The 21,146-nt window shown below is 41.3% G+C and overlaps 1 protein-coding gene across 1 annotated transcript in view; it reads right to left on the bottom strand.

Moving 5' to 3' along the window:
- The window catches only part of Gpr158 (G protein-coupled receptor 158), a 337,214-nt gene that overhangs the window by 53,443 nt on the left and 262,625 nt on the right, over nucleotides 1–21,146 (bottom strand). The window contains exon 6 of the mRNA XM_050152617.1: nucleotides 3,724–3,833. Coding sequence (XP_050008574.1) covers nucleotides 3,724–3,833 — 110 coding nt within the window. The remainder of the gene's footprint in view (nucleotides 1–3,723; nucleotides 3,834–21,146) is intronic.

Raw genomic sequence — 21,146 nt, 5'->3', positions numbered from 1 at the left:
TCCTATGGGCATGCTCTTAGGGACATTGTCTTGACTGATGATTGAAGTGGGAGAACCCAGAACCCTGTAGACAGCACCAAGTGTAGGGAGGTGGGCCTAGGTTGTATAAAATAAATAGCTGGGTGTGGTCAAGAGAAGCAAGCCTGTTAGCAGCATTCCTCTGTGGTTTCTGTCTCTGCTCCTCCTTGAATTCCTACCTTGCCTCATCTTCTTTAATGGATAAACAGGATGAGGAGGAAGGGTGAGCAAGTGACCCCACTCCCACTGAGTTGTTCTTGGTCATGGTGTTTTGTCATGGCAGTCCAGCACGAGCACAGAACTGGAATGGCCAGCCATACTCTTCAAGTGCTCACACTTTCTAGGAATGCTAATGGCTCAGTTTATAAATGAACTTTATAAATGGATTTTGCTAAATTTAGGCAATAAAAAGAAAAACAAATACATGAGTAAGACCATGATATTCATACAGGATTAGAATTAGAGTAATTTTACTAATTAACTTGGAAAAGTTTCCCCCAGTTTTAAGCCTTCAGCAAAGTAATTCTTCTTCCCTGTAGTGATTTCTAGAGACACACAATGGAAACAGCTTCCATTCCAGTCTTCAAAATAAGCAAAAGATGATTAAGAAACCAGTTTCCAAAATTCTAATTATTTCAAAAGCCTCCAGGATTGCTGCTGTACCAGAATCAGTTAATACCCTCTTTAAATCAGCCACAATTGGTTGCTTTTAAAGTATTTTAAAAGGAACTTCGTATTGTTACTATAAAGAAAAACCCAGCTAATATTTTCTATAAACTATTAGCAGTTATGGAAACAAATATAGTAGAAGAGGATGCTGACTCTTAAGGACATGGCCCTTCAGGGAACAGCTCCAAGGCTGTGGGGTGCTCTGCTCTCTTCCAGATGAAGACCAGCAGTGCTATGACAGGTGCTAGGAAAAGCCAAGATGCTCAAAACTCGCCCTTCTGCTGGGAAGAATCAGGAGGACTAAAGGGAACCTAATCTTCTCATTTTATGATTTGGTGCTCTTTAATGATGCCCTCAAATTGTATCAAGTATCTTTCTGCAGGCCAGTGTTCTATGTTCCAAGTACTTGGGTCACCCTGAATTACTGTATGCTGAGTCAGGGAATATGAATGAAATATGAGCAGAAGTTTAGAGAACTGTAATTAAATTTCTCATTCATTCATTCGTTAGTTAGTTTGTTCATTCGTTCATCTACTAATGAGTTAAGCACTTATAACATGTACGTCACAGGACTTCCTGGGATTCAATGACTAGACTTTCACTCACTTCAAGAAGAACATAAATTACAATGAAGGCTACCACTAAATTAAAAAATAATAAAGCTGTGAAAATATTATAACAGACAGGAAGTGCTAGTCTAGTAGCAAGCGAGGTCTTGATCTAGTTACAAGTAGGCAATTCCTTCGTGATTCTAGAAGGCTTACAGCTCATTGTAGATTGTCCATGATGTCTTGTATTGGTGAGCATTAGTTGGCAGATAGCAATTATATATGGAACGGAAACCTGGAGGGCATTACAGTAGGACATATATGCTGACATGTTAAAAGGAGATCCAGGAAAACCATTCCAATTGTTCTTTCCTTTTCTTTTGTAAGATAAATAAGCCTATGATTTCTTAGCATTTGAAGGTAAATTTACATTTATATTTGTTCTCCTGAAGCCCAGTACCATAAAGTTTCTAACTCTACTGTGTATGTGAAAGCAATCCTGAGTGCTGTGGATGATCTGACCTAGATCTCAGTGATTAAGTACCAGAAAGGAAGGAAGGGAGAGAAAGATGGAAGGAGACAGGAAGAGAGGAAGGAAGGGAGAGAGAGAGAGTTGGAGGGAAACAGGAAGGGGGGAAGAAAAGGAGAGAAAGAGAGGGGAAACAGGAAAAGAAAAAAAGGGGAGTAAAACAGAGGGAAATAGAAGAAGAGGAAGGGGAGAAAGGTGAAGGGAAATAGGAAGAGGAAGGAAAGGAGAAAAAGATGGGGAGACAGGAAGAGATGAAGGAAGGGAGAGAAAGATGGAAGAAAACGGGAAGGGAGGCAGGTAAGAGGGAGGGTTGGCTTGTATGGGAGATAAATATATTTTCAAAAAGATTGCAATGAATGAGACCAAAGAAACATAACACCTATCATTGAAAGTAAGCCTTGCTTGAGCTACCTTGACTGAGAAATACTTCTGGCTAGGTGGTTACAAGGCAGGGGGCTCCACAGTCACCAGAACTGCCTCATGTTCATCATACCAAGGACTTCAGCATCTTCCTGCAGGCATTTTCCCTCCTTTCCCCTTTGGCACAACTTCACCGAGGCTTTTTTTAAAATTGCAGGTAAGATGGAAGGGAAAACCTAGTATTTCCAGCCATCCCTAGCACTGTGGACAGGAAGTTTATTTTATTGTCCTATTTTCATATTTAGGTGGCCTTGAACTCAATGTAAGGAAACAGTATCATTCAATTTTCAAGGCTGATAAACCCTGAAGGAATGGTAAAATAACTTTTAAATATTTTTTAAATAATAAAATATATTATTTCCCTCCCTTAAACTCCTCTGAAATCCCCTTGTTGTCTCTCAAATTCATGGCCTCTTTTTCTTTAATTATTGTTACATATATATGATGTATATGTATACATTATATGTAAAATATATTCCAAACTACATAAACACAGCCCACTTAGTCTATATAATGTTACTTACATTTGTGCAATTTTTGACTTGAACAAGGATGATATCAATAGACATACTAACATGGAAGGGGAAATCTTGGGGAGCCCCAATCGCAAACAAATAACTACAGGCAACTAAGAAATTTTTAGAGCAGGAGAATTAGTCTTCCTCAGGGAAGAGCCTCCCAGTTTGTTATCCAAAACCACTAAAAGAATAACTTTACCATGGAATGTCAGCAGGGTTATCCTGGGGCATGAAATTTGGGAAGGGAAGACAACATTTGTGTACAATGGGTGTATTGCTGACTTCTGTATAGCAGTGATAGTACCCATTACTTCGACTTTATTTTCTTTCCATCCTGTTTTAGTGAGTCAATACTGTTAACATCCCCACAGTGTTGGGTTTTTTTTTTTTCAGAGTAACTTCATTCTCTAACAGAAACACAGTTTCTTATAGCACCTTGTTTGAAGAGTTCAGTTCTTTAAAGATTGCCCAAAGAATGAAATACATTTCTAGAGGGTGTCTTAGGTTTCTTTTGCTGTGATAAATCCATGACCAAAACACCTTGTGAAGGAAAGGGTTTATTTCATCTGACACATCCAGCAAACAGTCCATCACTGAGGGGACGCAGGGCAGGAACTCAAGCAGGTCAAGAAGCTGGAGAAAGGAACTGAAACAGAGGCCAGAGAGGAGCACTGCTTACTGGCTTGCTCCTCGTGGCTTGCTCAGCCTGCTTTCTTATACAACTCAGCACCACCTGCTCAGGAGTGGCAGCACCCACAGTGGGCTGGACCCTCCCACATGATCATTAGTCCATATAAAGCCCACACAGATTTGCTTCTGGCTAGTCTAATGGAGGAGGTTCTTTAGTGGAGGCTCCCCTTCCCAGATCACTCTAGCTGTTGTCAAGTGGATATGTGAAATATACGTGCGTAAATCATCTTGCTTTTTTCCATTGGTGAATAATGGCCCAGTTAACAATTAGTTGCCCAACCAAATAAACGGATCCCTCTGCAGAAATGAAGGTTGATGAAGTATAACATACCTGTGAAGCTTGAGAGTCACAGTTCCATAAACAGTGGCAAAGCCGAGAAGACGGACCCACCTTAGGAGAATACAGCGGAATGTGCTTGGCTCAAAGTACAGAATAACAACCTGTGGGACAAAACAGAGAGAGACCTTCAGCGTCAATCGCTGCCCTACCACAGTACTGTATAACTGGGTGCTTAATATGCATTAATTTTGACATAAGCATACACTCACTGAAAGAGTTCTTCAAAATGCTCTGTCAATTCGTTACTGAGACAGAAGAACTACAGGGTCTCTACTGATTTTAGTGAATTCTAAATTCTTGAAATCTAATTTCAAGGAGTTCTGATCACCTGTTTCCAAGTCTGTAGCATGCAAACATCTTTCTTTTCAACACAACCTTGCAGACTGCTTCCCTCTGTCTTCCTCTACTACAGCCTTTCCTGTTCTCCTGCGCCCTTTCCCTGTGTGAGGCAGCCCCTACAAGGTTGTCCATACTGTGCCTCCCAACAATCTACCCACCACTCCAGCCCTCCTACAAACCAGAACATGGACCAACGATTTCACTAACTCCCTGCATCTTGCTTCAAAGTTTCAATAAACAGAAATGAAATATTCCGGATGTCCTCCTGTGAGTTGTTGAAGTAAAAAAGAAGCAGGAGAGAGACATGAATGCCATGGATTACACTAATGTAACATAGGAGCTACAACAGGCATCTGAGCAGCTTCAGTGGGGCCACAGGACAAGTGACCAACTCTATGGGACAAAGGACTTGTACAGGACACTCCACTGGCTCTCATACACTGCTATGTAAATTTCAGTACATACTCATGGAAAACTCAGTCTGATTTGCCAGGGAGCCTTGGGTAGTACTAGAGGATGAATGATGCTGCAAGGGAAGACTTGCAATTACCTGGATCAACAGGTATGAAATGATTCTGCCGAAGTCAGCACCATCATAACAAAAACTCTTTGTTGTTGTTGTTATTGTTGTTGTTGTTTTTGGTTTTGTTTTGTTTTTTATTTTTGAGACAAGGTTTCTCTGTAGCTTTTGGTTCCTGTCCTGGAACTAGCTCTTCTAGACCAGGCTGGCCTTGAACTCACAGAGATCCACCTGCCTCTGCCTCCCGAGTGCTGGGATTAAAGGCGTGCGCCACCACTGCCCGGCTCAGAAATTCTGGTAGTAGCCAAAAGCCTGAGTGTTTCCTTTGGCTTTTTAAACTGGAAGCATGACTACTGCGGACAGCTAACATTTCTCTTAACCACTGCACAAGCAAAGTTCCTCTTCTCTGTGTAGACTCTAGGATGATATTAATTATAGCTCTTGCCCATTTCTCAACTATTTGAGAAGCAGAAGGAATATTTTAGGGAACTGGAAAAGAGGAGGACAAAAGTCTCCAGGAGACACTTTTCAAAGATAAAAGTAGGCACATACCCAAAACATCACCATGCTATGTGTTCTGGAATTATGTGGCAACTTTCTTCCACTTATACAAAATATATCATTAATTTTCCTATGTACCGTGTGTATGTGTGCATGCTCGCACGCATGTTTGTGTACAGAGAGAGTATGAATATACACATAAAAGCTTGCCTTTAAGTTTTATAAGAAAAAGATTCAAATTCAGAAAACACACAGAAATATAAAACCATTTAAAATTTTGTAAATTTGTACAACAAATTTTATCTAGCTAATTTTAGGAATATTTTCTTTGCACATGAAGGCAGCAGTATTTATCAGTTCTGCAAAGCAGGTGTCATTGCTTAGTACCGATTTGATGCTGAAGATGAAGACAGAACTTGGGGACTAAGAACTCTTTGTATATGACTAAAGGTTTGGGGAACACCTTGTTTCTTCTCACAGCAAAAAGAAATGGCAAGTTAGAGACTAGAGAACCCAGAGTAGTGAAGTGAAAACACATAAATCTCAACGATTAGCAGAGAAATGGATTCTGAAATCATTCTGGCAGTGTGGATTTCTGGGGGCACACAGTTCTTAGTTATGAGAAAGCTTCCCCTGCACAGTAAGTTCATCAGGGAAAGGAATAGGCAGAGGGGAAGAGCTAAGTAGCAGTGGGTGCAAAGGGCATCCAGTAAAATTGGCTGCTGGTTATTCTTGGTGGTTAAAATCACAGTTTCCCATTGCATTATAATCACACCCCATTATTCCAAGGGATGATTTTCTGCCCTCCCAGTCTCTCTTCCTTTTCAGTTTCTAGCTTCACATTGGCTATAGAGCTTTTCCATGTCTTTTATATCTTAATCTCTACACCAAAAGTAGAATTATAGAAGGGCATGGGTTTCTGTATGTACTTTACAAATAGAAAAATCTTGCAATATTTTCTTAACAATCTATTTAGAGTTTTTTTAAAGAAAAGTAATTTTAAAAATGGACTATCTGAAAGCCCTTAGGACTCACCAAACATTGTTATTTTAATTGATATATTCAATATTTATTTACTCAGAAAGGAACTTAGAAGCTTTAAATGCTAATTAGATTTTCACAAAAGTTATAAGTGCATAGAACAGATGTAAAATGTATGACAAAAAATGACATCCATATGAAATATTGCATAGGAGTCATTGGCATGGTTTACACACCTGGGCTCATGTCATCCTCACAGCGCTTTTGACCTATGAACTTTTATAGAGGAGAAGTGAAGCGCAGAGGACTGAAACAATGCATCCAGGATCTCATAGTTGGAGGTGTAGCGACAGGGTCTAAATGCAGACATTCTGTTCAAAATTGAGGCTTATGAGAGCTATCTATACCTACTCGCCTCTCTAAGCACTCTCTTAGTGGGAAGGGACTGACGTCATTAACCTATGACCTAAAGCATAAGGAGGATTTGGAGGAAGGGCAAATTATTTCGGAGAAATTGGACTTATTTCAGCTAAGAAGATGGGCATCTAAGCAAGGGCCTAAGGAGGAGCAGCTGTGAGTGTGCAGGGCAAATCACAGCTGGACCGGGCGAGTCAGAAGGTGCTGTAGAAATGTTTAGAGTGTATGGCTATAGCAAGGAAGAGTAAACAAAAAGAAGCATGGATGACAGAGCTCTGAAGCAGGGGTAGGGTGGGGTCAGAACCCTGAATGCTTTCAATAACAGGGTGAGGAATTTTGAATTATTCCATGAGCAGTCCATTAAGAGTCATTCTGCTGAGATCTGAATATTTGCTAAGGACTCATCTAGCAACAGTCTGTCACAGGATTGGTTGGACTACTGCAGGCAAGAAGATTGGTTGGAAGGGAGGAGGAGCTGGAGTGCTTCATCCTGTAGCCATATTTCCTCTTTTTCTTTGTTTTATCCCTTGGTTTTCTTGGCAGGCCACAAACAGCTGTAGGAATGTTTCTGCTCACATCACCATCCCGCTTTGGACTTCAGTGGCTCTCAGATTCTTAGGAGGAAATTAGAATTCTTTCAAACAATTGGCAAGGCTCAGCACCACAGAATACCACTCATCTCTGCTGTCATTATCTTGCCCCACCTCAAGCCTGCAGACCCTAGCATGTGTGCCCTCTTTCGATAGATGCTCCTTGCACAGTTCTGTGTCTCACCTGCATCTGGATTATTTCTGCCCATCCCTTTTGGCTTTGGCCAGAACACTCCTTCCTCTATGAGGAAGAAGACTTTCTGTAGGATGCCTCAAGGTCTCTACATGTTCAACACCTCTCTCCTGTAGCAGGGGCAGGCTCTGTCGTGTCTGCTTCTGTGGCACCAAGACTGAATCCTGGCATGCCAGAAAGGCCTTGGTCGGAGTAGGTTGCGTGAAATAAAGCAAACAACATTATCAGGGGGAAAAGTAGCACTTAATGTAATCAGTGTTGAGAGACCAAGAATTCAGACATTTGCTAGAACAAAGGAAAAAATATCTGACTCAAGGAAACATCTAATTATTCCTTGAGGCAAAGGAAAACAAATATTAAAGACATATGAAGAGTTTAAGCCTGGGGGGCTGGTAGAAGGAGGGCTGTGTTTGAAATGGAGCAGATAGAAGGAAATGATGTATAAGGATGAAGTAAATTATGAGACTTCCTATCACATCCGTGGTGACTCAGTGCAGGCTTGGCATCCGTGACAGTCCCAGTCCTCCCACATAACGTCAGACTTCCATCTTATTTGCACACTGTTTACTCCTGTTGAATGCTAAGCTTCCTTCCTTCACTCAATAGCTCTATTTTGAAGTAATTATTTCTGTAACTCAGTTGTTTAGCATATCTTCCTTGCTGGAATAATATATGCAAGATCATTTAGCTACTAAGTACATAATCCATTCTCCTGATGACTCTAAGGTGTAAGGAAGTGACTTTTGACATGGTATCGATGACTGCAGACTCATAGTTGAGAAAGAGGGACATAGAAGGCCTCTGTGACAACCTCTACCCCCAAAAATAACAGCCTTGACAGAAAACCATTAAGGAGAACTCTTAAAACCTGTGATAAAACTGCTGAATTGTAGCATCCACAACTGATGGATTCAGGCAGAGGTGCGAGTGGGGAAGGACTCAGTTTTCTTTAAGGGGCTGGACACCAGGAGTTTGAGCGTGCTTTAGTGAGTTATGGTCAACACAAATTGGTCTTGCTTTTTTCTTTTCTTCTTTTTTGGGGGGTGGGTATAAGAGACACCTGATCTAGGATGACTGGGAAATGAGTGTACTCAGTGTTCACCATGTGAAATTCCCAAATAATCAATAAAAATATTACGAAAAATTTACAAGCAATTCCCTGGCACAGTGCTTGGCACTAATGGATCAACCTGTTATATATAATAATGATACTGAGAAAAGGAAGTAGTGATGGGGATGATGTGCAAGCTTGCTCTTTAATAAGTGGAGAACAAATTGCCTATAGGAAATTCAGATTTAGGTCATGCTAGTTGGTATGCTTTTTGAAGAGAAAAGCACACCCAAAATGGGTCTCTAACGTCGTGTTGTCTTATGACATGTTAAGTTTTACATACTAACATATAATTTAACAAAATGACTATGAAACATAGCACCCTGTTCCAACCATAAATTAATCCATCAAGATCAAGGACTTATGAATGATATTCTATGACGTAAAACTGACAGCAGCTATGCTCATGAGTAAAATTATGATAGTATTGGAACTGCTATGGCCTCAATAGCCCTTTAAAAATTCATTTTGAAATTATTGTCATTGTAAAAGTATTAAGAGGTGGGACCTTCAAGAAATTACTAGGCTAGGAGTCTTGCCCTCACGAATGGATTAGGGTCATAATAGATTATGGTTATTTTTGAAATGGGCTCTTGATAATAGTGAGTTCAGCCGCTTTTTCTCTGTCTTGCTATTCCTTGCCCTTCTGTGATGGTCCTTGCTTAGCACCTTTCTCAGGATTGGTCACGTGATTCTTCCCACCACCCACAAGACTAAGCTGGGCTTTGTGTTATTCTCATGCCGTTTGTTCTCATTGGATGCTGGTTATGCTCTCACTGGGGGTTTTGCTTTCCAGCATGCAAATCTATGAGCAAAATAAATCTCTCTTGCGAATAATTGGCCAGTCTATGGTGTCCTGTTATAAGAGCAGAAAATGGACTCAGACATGCCACACATTGATCTCAATACTGTGCTCATACTGATCTCATATCACCCAGGTTTTGGGTCCAAGTAAACTCCACCATCTTTATTTTAAGGGATAAAAGACCACTTATTAATGATGGCAAGAAGTAATTTGCTTCATGCTATCAAAATCATAACTTTTTGAATTAGAATCCATAGAAAGTTCCTTTATTGGAAGACAAGCTGAAGGCAGAGTTCCAAAGTAGTACTACATGGGAAAACTGTTTCCACTCTCTTCCTAACACTAGAGGATCATGAGAGCTGTAGATACATTGAATATGTGTGGAGCATGATGGAACTGTCCACTCCATCACTGCGTAATACCAATGCTGAAGAATACATGCAATTTCTGTATCAGTGGACGACACAGTCTAGATATTATAGACAACATAAAGGAAAATATCCTAGGCTGAGGAGCTTGTATGAGAGAAAAAGAAGCATACTCAAAATCAGCAGCTGAAGGTGTCACACAAACTCGCTGATTCCTTCAACATGGTCCTTAGGAAGCTCACACAGTTTGTTTGGAGGTTTACTTCATCCACCATCTTTGAAAAAAATACCTTAAGTGTGAAGGGCTAACCCTCCTCTGTACCCTCCTCTGTACCCTCCTCTGCGAAGGTGTTGGTTTCTAACCATGGGCATGTTCTCTAGATACTTAAAAAAAAAAAAAAAAAAAAAAAACAACTATCACCTGATCTTACTGGTGGAACTGGACACTTTGGGCACTAATTTTTAAATTTTTATTCTTTCAAAAATTATTACATAGTGGCAAAAACCTTCTATGACTTCCCCTTGTGTTCCAGCAAACCTACACAGGTAATTATCCTGTTTCTTCAGTTATGACGTTTTTCTATGTTTAGTGCTAGGGACTGAACCCAGGACATTAAACATGCAAGAATTCTACTACCGAGGAATCCTCAGCCCCTGGGTATCAGGTTCTCCCTGTATAGCTTTGGGTGGCCTTGAACTTATTCCATAGCTCAGGATGGCCTGAACTTGAGATTCTCCTGCCTCCTACCTCCTACATGCTGAGATGACAGCATCTATTAATACGACTTTAAAGTATGTGGCTTGAAGTCTGTTGAGTTACAATCCTTCTTAGATACTGAAAACAGCTAATTGTATGAAAAAAAAAAACCAGAAAGAAAAAGAATATTTATGAAACCTCTCAAATAGTCACAAAATAGAAGAATGTTTTTCAACAGAATATGTATTTTTAAAGGAATGTCACAACTTTAGGAACAAAACAAGGTTCGTGTTGGCCCAGCCGAAAAAATCCCTGGTGCATTTCAAAAGGCATTGCATAGAGGTATGTTGGTCAGAAGCCAGAATGGTCAGGCAGCCTCCCTGGAGCTCTGACGAGGAGCCCTGTGATGCTCATGTATTAGCCAAATGCTGGGCACCTGAGCATTAGTGTTAAAGAGCCCCCTGATTTCCTAATTAGCACATCAAGTGTCAGTTGTTTCAGTTCAGAAAAGCAGGTTGCGAATTAAACCACTTTTGTGGGTGAATGAAGTGTTACCTGCTTTGGGGTTTCTGTTAACAGAAGTTGTGAGGACAGTTTGGTTTATAACAGCATTATTTGTTAATAGGAGGTATGATAATAGCCATAAATTTTAAATTAATTATTAAAGTATTATGAAAACTTCAAAAAAATAAAATATAAGGTACCAGATGCATCTTTATATTTATACAAAGAACATATATATGACAGGGACTATTAATATTGATTACATGCCCACACAGCCATGGGCTATAGCTTATTATTTTGTACTTGGCTTTTATTACTCAAAATTACAAACAGGACTAAATGGTCTAAAATATAAAACATAGAGATAACTTTAAAAGTTATAAAATACTTGAAGGTCACTGTGTCAGCAATACAATGCACCTGGTAAGTTCTTTAAAAATCCCACAATATCCGTGAAAATACAAAAAGAAATTAAAAATTAAAGACAAAGATGACAGGATGCAAAGCCTTAGTAGTGACTGTACTTGCTGCTTGATAGGTGTGTCTAATTAAGAAGTACCATCTACATGGGGTCTAACCTTCAGTGGGGTCTAACCTTTAGTGGGGTCTAATCTTCAGTGGGGTCTAACCTTCAGTGGGGTCTAACTTCCAGTGGGGTCTAACTTTCAATGGGGTCTAACTTTCAGTGAGGTCTATCCTTCAGTGGGGTCTAACCTTCAGTGGGGTCTAACTTCCAGTGGGGTCTAACTTCCAGTGAGGTCTACCCTTCAGTCGGATCTAACCCTGAGACCCAAAGATTTTTATAAGATAAACAGCTTCAAACTCCCTGGTCACATTCAAATCCACTGAAATATTTCTCCACCAGTCAGCATGGGAACCTTCTGTCCAGGACTTCCCAACCTCATCAACTTCTCTCTTCCAGAACATTCAAGGACCAGAGTGCCACGAGGCAGAGGGTAGCTTTGGACCCTCAGTTGGGAAAGAGCACAGAAAAGTCAGGGGAGCCAAGTGGTGGGGTGAGCCATTTTCCTGGGTCCAGTCTCCTCATTTCCGGTTCCCACAGGAAAAGGCTCTTCATGGAAACAGCCCAGCCTAACAAACAGATCTCTAAAAAGTGACTGTTTTGAAAATTCACAGCCTCAGATTCTGGGATCAAAAGAAATGTTTTGATCAAAAATAAATTGTGGTGCACAGTTTATGAAAGAGTCACCCCGTCTTTCCCGATCATGTTCTCACAGAAAAGCTTTTTGGAGATGCATTTAGTGGGGAACAAAAAAGCCATTTAACAATACACATGAACTACCTGTTGTGCCTCTAGACATTCTTAGAATTGATGTGCACGTGTGCCTACAGATCCATATCTAAGCATGAGAATGAAAGTATATTTGACTATTACCCTAAAGATATTTTATTCTTAGAAACTCAGCAAAAAAGGGAGCAAGCATAAGTGCTCCACAGAGACTATATTTTATTATTTATTCCTCTTAAGAATTTTACCGTAAGATTATGCATTTCTTTTTCATTATTTTATTTTTTAAACAATCTTATTTTACATACCAAATCCCAGTACATTCCCCTTCCAGCCCTCCCCATCATCTCCCCACCCCACCTCCATCCACTCCTCAGAGAGGGTGAGGCCTCCTATGGGGAGTCAACAAAGTCTGTCACATCACTTACTTATGCATTTATTACTTACCAAAAATGGTTAATAAAAGCCTGCAACTTTGGCTTTGCTGCCTAGGTTCCCTTAGGATGCTCTTACAAGTTAACTGCCATAGCTCAGAGAGAAATACCCACTAAACAGGAAGATAGCAAATCAAGGATCAAAGTTTATAATGACCATTTTAAATATGAAAACTTAACAATTGGTAAAATGGAAAGTTGGACATTTGTTTAAAGTGAGAGTAAATGTATACCAAGGAAGGTTAGAAGGTGACAAGTTGGTGAAGTTACTTTCTCCCAGCCCTGATGCCATGAGTTCAATACTAGCACCACATGGTAGAAGGAAAAACAATTCTCACAAGTTGTTCTCTCACCCCATATTCAAGCCATGGCAGGAGTACACACACACCCACATACACACACACACACACATTTAGTAAAGCACTGCTTTTTGTGTCATAATTATTTTGTTTCTGTATTCTTTGTTTTATTGGGTTTTTTTTGCTTATATATAATGATTTCAGATTTGGTGTTTCTGAGTTCTTTTTCTGTGTCTTTCTTATATAAGAAAGAGAGAGACATTCTTGCTTGGTTCTTTGATTTGTTTGTTTGGGTTTTGTTGTTTACTTTTTGTTTTTCAAAAAGAGAGGGAAAAATGGTGTGGAGTTGGGAGGCTGGAGAGATGGGGAGGAATTGGAAGGAGCTGGGATAGAGGAATTATGACCAGAATATATTCAATAGGGGAAACAGAAAGAGGATTCTTTTAAGGGAGGAGGAGGTGGTTTAAGGAGGTATGGTGGCACACACCTTTAATTCCAGCACTTGGGAGGCAGAGGCAGAAGGATCTCTATGAGTTCAAGGCCAGCCTGATCTACAAGATCTAGTTCCAGGACAGCTAGGACTGTTACACAGAGAAACAAACCAACCAACAAACAAACAAAAAGATCTCCTCAATAAGAGTGAGATCGTGCCTGGTAATGGAAACCTAGCTAACCACTCATGCTAGAGAAGTCATATATTGGAGGAGGAGCTATAACCACTAATTTACCAAACCAGCATACAGAGCTGTGGAACCCGGTTCCAATGGACACATCTCACACACTCCAACACTGAAGGCTCAGGAAACATTGTGGAAGAGGGGCAGAAAGTGTATAAGAGCCAGAGGATCTGGGAGTATGCTGTGACATTGTGTCTCCTACTATTGTCATAAACTATACCTAAGTCTCGACAGCATGACCTCCCATGAACTGAACAAGGTAGACATCAATGGTCATGTCAAAGTGTATGGGACAAGCCCATGATGCCTTAGTCCTACACAAAGAACCATAGGCAATTGAGGAAAGCAGAGGGTGGGAGGAATAGAGCAGTTGGTTGTCCAGTGCCAAATAACCGTCCCTGAAAACACACATATGTAACATTAAACTCATCAAGTTATGCCTATCTACAATAATGGAAACAGAGGCCATGAATTTGAAGGTGATTGGGGCGGAGTATATGGGAGGACTTGGAGAGAGGGAAAAAAAGGAGAGGTGTTGTAACTCTAATCTCAAAAATAAAATTTTAATAAAATTTGTATGAGTTTTTAGTAAGAACACATTAATTTATAACAATGTAATATACAACATTGCATGTGTGAATGTGTGTCTGTACATATCTTACAAGGTTTAGTGTTGGCAATGATACAGTGGTCACATTACCAGTTAAGCACTCACACATCAGTAGTGTATGTGTTAAATATGAGATAAGAAGTTAATCTAAAACAGCTAACCGATATTGATAGTCAGTGGTCAGTAGATGGTAAATAATGTATTTATATCATGTACTGTCGAATAAATGTAAGATCTCAAACTTTAGGAATGAACTGACTTTGTCAGGCCCCACACACTATGGCTGAAATAGATAAACAACTGAGTTCTCCAAAGGGACAGGAACAGACAATGCACCAGATGATTCCTGGGGAAGGGCCTGCCTTGTCGAGGCCTCCCTGTGTGACTGTGCAGCCTGTGCTCTGTGCAACCAAATCGGATGCTCTCAGTACCTGTCAGTAGCTGCCTTAGACTCTCTGCCAGCGAACATTAAAGTAAAGCTGAGGAAAGGGTGGGTTCTTCTGGGCAAGAAGCAAGGTCCTTGTGTGTGTCTTGCATCTCTGCCATGAAGAGGGTTGGGAACAATACTTCTGGAACATTCCTGTCTCTAAGAAATACCTGGAAAGGTCTCATTAAAATGCCAACGGGCGGTGGTGGCGCATGCCTTTAATCCCAGCACTTGGGAGGCAGAGGCAGGAGGATCTCTGTGAGTTCGAGACCAGCCTGGTCTACAAGAGCTAGTTCCAGGACAGACTCCAAAACCACAGAGAAACCCTGTCTCGAAAACAACAACAACAACAACAACAACAACAACAAAAAAGCCAACTGGCTTTCAGCAGGTTTGGGATGAGGTTGGAAAGTGCTTTGCTGTTGTCTGCTTGCTGTTTTATCAGATGTGTTTACTCCATCTTTCCATGCAATTCTCGCACTAACAGAAACATAACTTTAAAGTTCTCATCTCTTCAAAATGACTCAAATATGTGGTTTATCTGTCAAAGAGGTAAACATATCTCTCTTGGGAAGCATACAGTTTGGGAACAAATGAGCTCAGAACACAATCAGAATGTTACTGGTCTGGGTTTTGCCGTCATTTCCATGGGTTAAAACTCACAAGAGTGCTGGCTGTGTGCTGCCGAAGACCATTGCAAACCCGGAGAGCATGCACTCCTCTGTCCGGAATACAGACATCTGTAAGAGAGCTTGTTTGGATTGCTGCCACAATAATATGCCTGGTATGTGACCAAATAAAAATACAACATACACAACAAACTAACTACCCAGAGAATCAAAAGGGTTTAACAGAACAAGAACTATTTTTTAGCTCACTTGCAAAACTATGCAAATAAACAAGTTGGAAGAGGGAAGCTGCAGGGTACTTTGGTGGATAAAACAAAGTGACCAAGGTCAGTCTAGGCTCCATCACTGGTGAGGCAAAGCTCCTAAATGTGCCTGGTGTTGGTTTCCTCAGGAGATTAATGAAGGTACAGTATTATGGAAGCCCTTTAGAGTTTTATAACCAACAGACACATTTTCTCTCTCTGTCTCTGTCTCTCTGTCTCTGTGTGTGTGTGTCTCACCCCTCGAGACAGAGATTCTCTGTGTACCAGCTCTGGATGTCCTGGAACTTGCTTGTAGTTCAGGCTGGCCTTGAACTCACAGAGATCCTCTTGCCCCTCCTCCAGAGTGCTAGGATTAAAGGCATGCACCACCACCATACAGCAGGAATCATCCTTAATATTTGCCACTTAATAACAACTGAGTCTTCTAAATGATATGCATATGTATTTTCAAATACCAACAGAGAAGACACTGAATCCTGTAGAGTGGAGTGAGTAGGTAAAGGTGAAGAAATAGACAAGGCAAACAATCTGCTTCTTTAAGGCAGAAGAGCAATCAGGGAGGCTGGGGAGGTTTGTTACTAATCTATGTATGGTCAGTAACTATAAGCTGATCAGTTTAAAGAACACTCACTTCTTGTTTCAGTCTCATGTTCGGCCAGTCAGAATCCAATTCTACCAGTCTCACAGTCCTTTCACATGTGTGTGTTCATACCTTGCTCATGAATACACCTCATGGGGAGATGATAACTTTCATATACAAGGGTTGTTGCTGGGGTTCAGCTGCCTGGGACCAGGAGGCTCTCCATCCTTGTTGGCTTCAGTTGGAGGCTGCAGTTCCTTGCCAGGTAGACCCTCCCTATTTGTCATTTTACTTCTCAATCACCAGCAAGATGGAAGTTGCATCTTTGGAAATCCACTGTAGAAGTTAAAGTTTCTCAATCCTGATGCATGTAACTGTAAACTGTCAGACATCCGGTGGGAAAGTATAATGTTTGCCCCATTGATTTTCAAGTCTTTATAGTTCTACTCATTTGTTTTGGAATAAGATTGTTTACTCTATGGTAAGCAGATAGTACATAACTTCTTCTTTCAGGACCCACAGCTGAGTTTGTCTAAAATCACAGACTTTGAACTTGTACTTTTGAACAACAGTAGAACCCCTAGGAAGGAATGCGGACTCTAAATGCATTTGTGTCATAAGATGAGCTGGGCCTTTGGAGGCCAAGGTCAGAATGCTATAGCCTGGATTAGGACTGTTTCTCCAGGGACCCATGTGTTAGAGGGTTAGTCCCCAGCTTGGGGCTATTTGGGAGGTGGTAGGAACACAAGAGGTGGGGCGACTGCAAGGTCTCTAGGCACCAGGGCATTGAAGGGGACAGGGGGACTCCAGTTGCACTGCTTCCTTTCTCTTTCAAGTCCAGGCCACGAAGTTGGTGCCTTTGCTGTGCCACGGGTCTGTGCCCTGATATCCTGTTTCATCACGTGTCTAACAGCCCTAGAGCCAACCAACCATGGACCGGAAGTGCCTGAACTATTAGCTCAAATAGATCCTTCATGTTTACAAGTTGATTGTTTCAGGTATTTTGACGTAGTTATGGAAAGAAATCCAATAGGAAGGTTGTTCTCCTCACCTTACTTCTGCAAATGCAGAGGGGATTTGTGTCCATGAAGTCACACAAGTAGTAGATGGCCGAGCTATGGTTTAAACTCAGTCTAAGTCTGGGGCTCCAGCACTGTTTCAGTCTCCATTACAGAGGAAGGATGGCACACAAAATGAGGTGGCCATTAATGGAAGCTGGGTGTTTTACAATACTTAATGCCTTTGCAAAGGTTCAAAGTGCCAAAAAGATGAGCTGAAAATCATAACATTATTTGTATGGAAAAATATTTTTCAAGAAGACCAAATAAAAAATAAGATTAAGGATAAAGAAAGCAGTTAACAAATGGGTGAATGAGTGTTAAAAACAAACTGGAACAATTCATGAAAAAAAACCTGCACAAATGATTGCTTTTTCAGATTCAGAACTTCAGAGTTGGAGAGATGTAACCACAGTGCTGGGAGACTAAGAATCCAGGAACCACATCAGTGGTCTCAGCTTTGAACCTCAGTTCCATCTACAGTGGCTGTTTTTGCTTGGTTGCCTGTTTTTTGTCTGCATATGCTTGCATGAGCTTATGTGTGCTATGGTTATGCAAGAGCCCATGGAAGCCATAATAGGGCATTGGATCCCCTAGAACTAAAGTTGCAGACAGTTGTGAGCCCCATGTGGGTGCTAGAAAACTACAGGCAGGTCCTGTACAAGAGCAGTAAGAGCTCTTAGCTGCTGTACCATCTTTCCAGCCCTGTACCGGCTGTAAAACATAAGGAAGTGGATTCAATAGGGCCTGGCTGATGAAGTAAATCTCTCCACGTCTGTTTCTTAAGGGTCCACGGGTGATCTGAAGTTCACAGGGATTGGTAGCAACAAGGACTACTTCATATACCAGAAGCAAGTCTAGTTGACCAGGCTGAGACAGAGCTTAGGAAGGCAGAAAAGAGTGAGGAGACAGACAGAACTACAGAATGCAACAGAGGTTCTATTTCTGTAAAACTGCCCTACATGCACATTCATTATAAAATATGCGAAGATGTCCATCCAAGAATATTCACGGAAACAGTGTTTGCAAGAGAAAGCATTCTTCACAGATGGAGGGCAACTTCAATGGTGTCATCCTTATTACTGCCACACAATAGAAAACCACGGAGCTTAAAATAATTAAGAAGATCAGACTGGTCTGTTCCTGCGAAAACACCCTTAAAAGAAGCTATCAAATGATAGCAGGTTCCAGAGAGCAGCCTGCCTGCCTGTCGTCTTGTCATGAGAAACATCTGAAAGCACAGCCAATGAAGTACTAAGGCTCTTTTAGAGCAGGTGATTGGAACATTGAAGAGTCAAGGGGGAGAACTGGATTTCTAGTTTTCAAATCATAGGCTTTGGTTCTTTTTTCTCCCCTAATGAGGATATTCCACCTTTAAACAAAATAATTTTAAAATTCATGGGAAGGAACCGGGGAGATGATTGGGCTAGGAAAGAACCTGTAACTCTCAGGATCTGAGGTCAATCCCAGCATCCATTAGAAGATGGGAGTGGCAGTACACATCCACTACCTTGGTGCTGGGGAGGCAGAGCCAGCTGATCCCAAAACCAGCAAGTTCCAGGGACAACGAGAGACTATGTCCCAAAGAATGGGATGGAGAGCCATGACAGGAAAACATCCGATATTTGCCTTTAGCTACTATACAGGCACACAGATGCACATGCATGTGCACACACACATGCACACACACACAAATACTTGAATGGGTTTCCAATAGCTTCATTGCATTCAGAGCTCTGGAAAGAAATAAGAAGGTGCAGGTGACCCTTCACATTCAACCAGTTGGTGATTGAACATTCTGTAAAAGAAAACTGCATCTGAGCCCAGGGTCAAACTCAGGGGTAAAGTCTGTCCTTGGGTGCAGAAGCTCTGTCTCTCAGTCCTGTCATCACAAAATAAAAACCGGGAAACAGCATCTGCACTATACATGCAAATGCTCTCTCACCAATGTTCTCTAAAGTTGGGTATCACAGGCACTCACAAAACACTAGTATTGCACTAGGTATCACAAGCAACCTGCAGAGGTGGCAGGAGGAAGTGTGTGGATTGCAAGTATATGCTTAAGTATCTGCAGTGGGTTTTGCTTTTTATGCAGTGAGGGTTGTAGCTCTCAGGAGGTCGGGTGGGACATTGGAAAGACTGTAGGATTTGGAGACACAGTGAGCTGCTTGACGGCTTACTGAATATATAACCTTGAGCCGTTTATTGTGCTCTCATTTCCCTCGTTTGGAAACCAGAACTGGTGGTCTTCTCCCACAGAGGAAATGACTATGAAAGCGATATGCTAACTAATGTAGTATAATTATCCCCTCACCCCTGTATTTATCTCTTAGCATCTACTGGTGTAAGTCCTTTCTATTTCTATTCGAAGTGAACATTAGGTGATTGTGCACACCCTTATAAATTCACCCTCGCAGTAAACAACACAAATAACATCAGATCTGAGAGGGCATTCTCTGCCAGCTGCCACAGTCTGACTCACTTCTCAACCCATCTGAGGTGGTGTGTCCTTATTACTCATCCTCAAATCAAAGGGACTTGCCATAGAACTCTACAGAATCCCTCAGGAGGCAGTGACTAATGGGTTTTCTCGGTATGTTTCGAATCCTCCTGCCGTCTTTTAGAGAAGGGTTCTTTTTAACGTTTGAACATTGCCACTGATAGAGATCAGCACATACATGCTTCTACTGTGTGGTTATGTACCCTGCTTTCTCTTTTCCTTAACTGAGATACTTAGAGTAAATTATTTGACCACTAGGACACCTTAGCCCATTCAGAGGTTAAACTTGTTTAATAGGCATCACTTTCACAGATGACTTGCTCTATTTTTATTTATTTTACATTATTTTGTAATAAAATTGTCTGATCACAAAAAAGGTAGAGTGGGCTTATTAACAGAAGTCATATTAGTAGATACTCCGGTTGGATTTCTGTAGCTGGGATAAACAGCGGTATCGTTGCGTGTCTACAGCGCTCCCCTTCCACATCTCCCTCCTTCAGCTCCTGTTCTCTCCTGCACCATCACCCTCTCTTCACAGGTCCTCCACACCTTACTCTGCTGCCTCTGCCTTCTTCCTCAAGCTTAGATGATACCCCTTCTGCCACATCTACCTGGAAAGTCCTATCATTGGAATCTCTTTCTCACACACAAAAAAGGTCACTTTCCCCATTTTTATGTCCTCATTTCCACAGCTCCATGATGAATTAAGTCAAGATATTCAACCCTTGATAGTTGTCTTTGTGCTTGAACACCACCTGTGTCTGTTCTCTGCTGGATTTCCTTCCTTTGCTGCTTTCCCTGAGTCCGTGGTAGAGACCTCTAAAGCCTCTCTAGCCTCAGGTATCCCATTTCTACCTACCAGCTGAATCAACTCAACTTGTCATGGACTGTAGTGAAATATCCACATAGTCTCTTAAGCTTGGCAATTTGGTTCCCAACCAATTTGGTGGTGCTGTTTGGGTGACTGTGTTTAGGGCATGGGACCTTCAGGGCAGACATTGGTGAGGAGGGGTGGGCCGTGAGAGTCATAGCCTACGACTGCTTCCAGCTTGGGCTCTCTACTTCCCAGTCATGACATATCTATCTAGTCATGCATCTCCACAGCTGCAAGTTTGTCTGGACTATATAACCCTGAACTACAACCCTGCCCCCCAAATAGAATTTTGTTGAAATAGGAGCGGCGGGGCTGCGTCCCCGGCACCCGGCCGCCTGCATGGCTAGGTTATGCCCCGAAATAATTACACGGAAACTGTATTTTTTTAAACACTGCCTGGCCCGGCTAGTTCCAGTTTCTTATTGGCTAGCTCTTACATATTGTTCTAACCCATTTCTAATATTCTGTGTAGCCCACGAGCTGGCTTACCAGGGAGGATCTTAACCTGCGTCTGTCTGGAGCGGGAGAATCATGGCGACTCCTCACTCAGCTTCTTTCTCCCAGCATCCTGTTTTGCTTTCTCCGCCTACCTAAGGGTTGGCCTATCAAATGGGCCTAAGCAGTTTCTTTATTAGTAAGAAATCACTCCCACATCATTTCCCCTTTTTCTGTTTAAACAAAAAGGAAGGCTTTCATTTTAACATAGTAAAATTACATATAGCAAAAGTTATCAAGCAAGAATTACAGTTACAATATTTATATCTATTTTATCTCTTATCATAACTAAG

Source organism: Alexandromys fortis, unplaced genomic scaffold (assembly GCF_014885135.2).
Source record: "Alexandromys fortis isolate MF-2015 unplaced genomic scaffold, M_Fortis_MF-2015_v1.1 scaffold_54, whole genome shotgun sequence".
NCBI lineage: Eukaryota > Metazoa > Chordata > Mammalia > Rodentia > Cricetidae > Alexandromys > Alexandromys fortis.
This window is presented reverse-complemented; position numbering and strand designations above follow the sequence as displayed.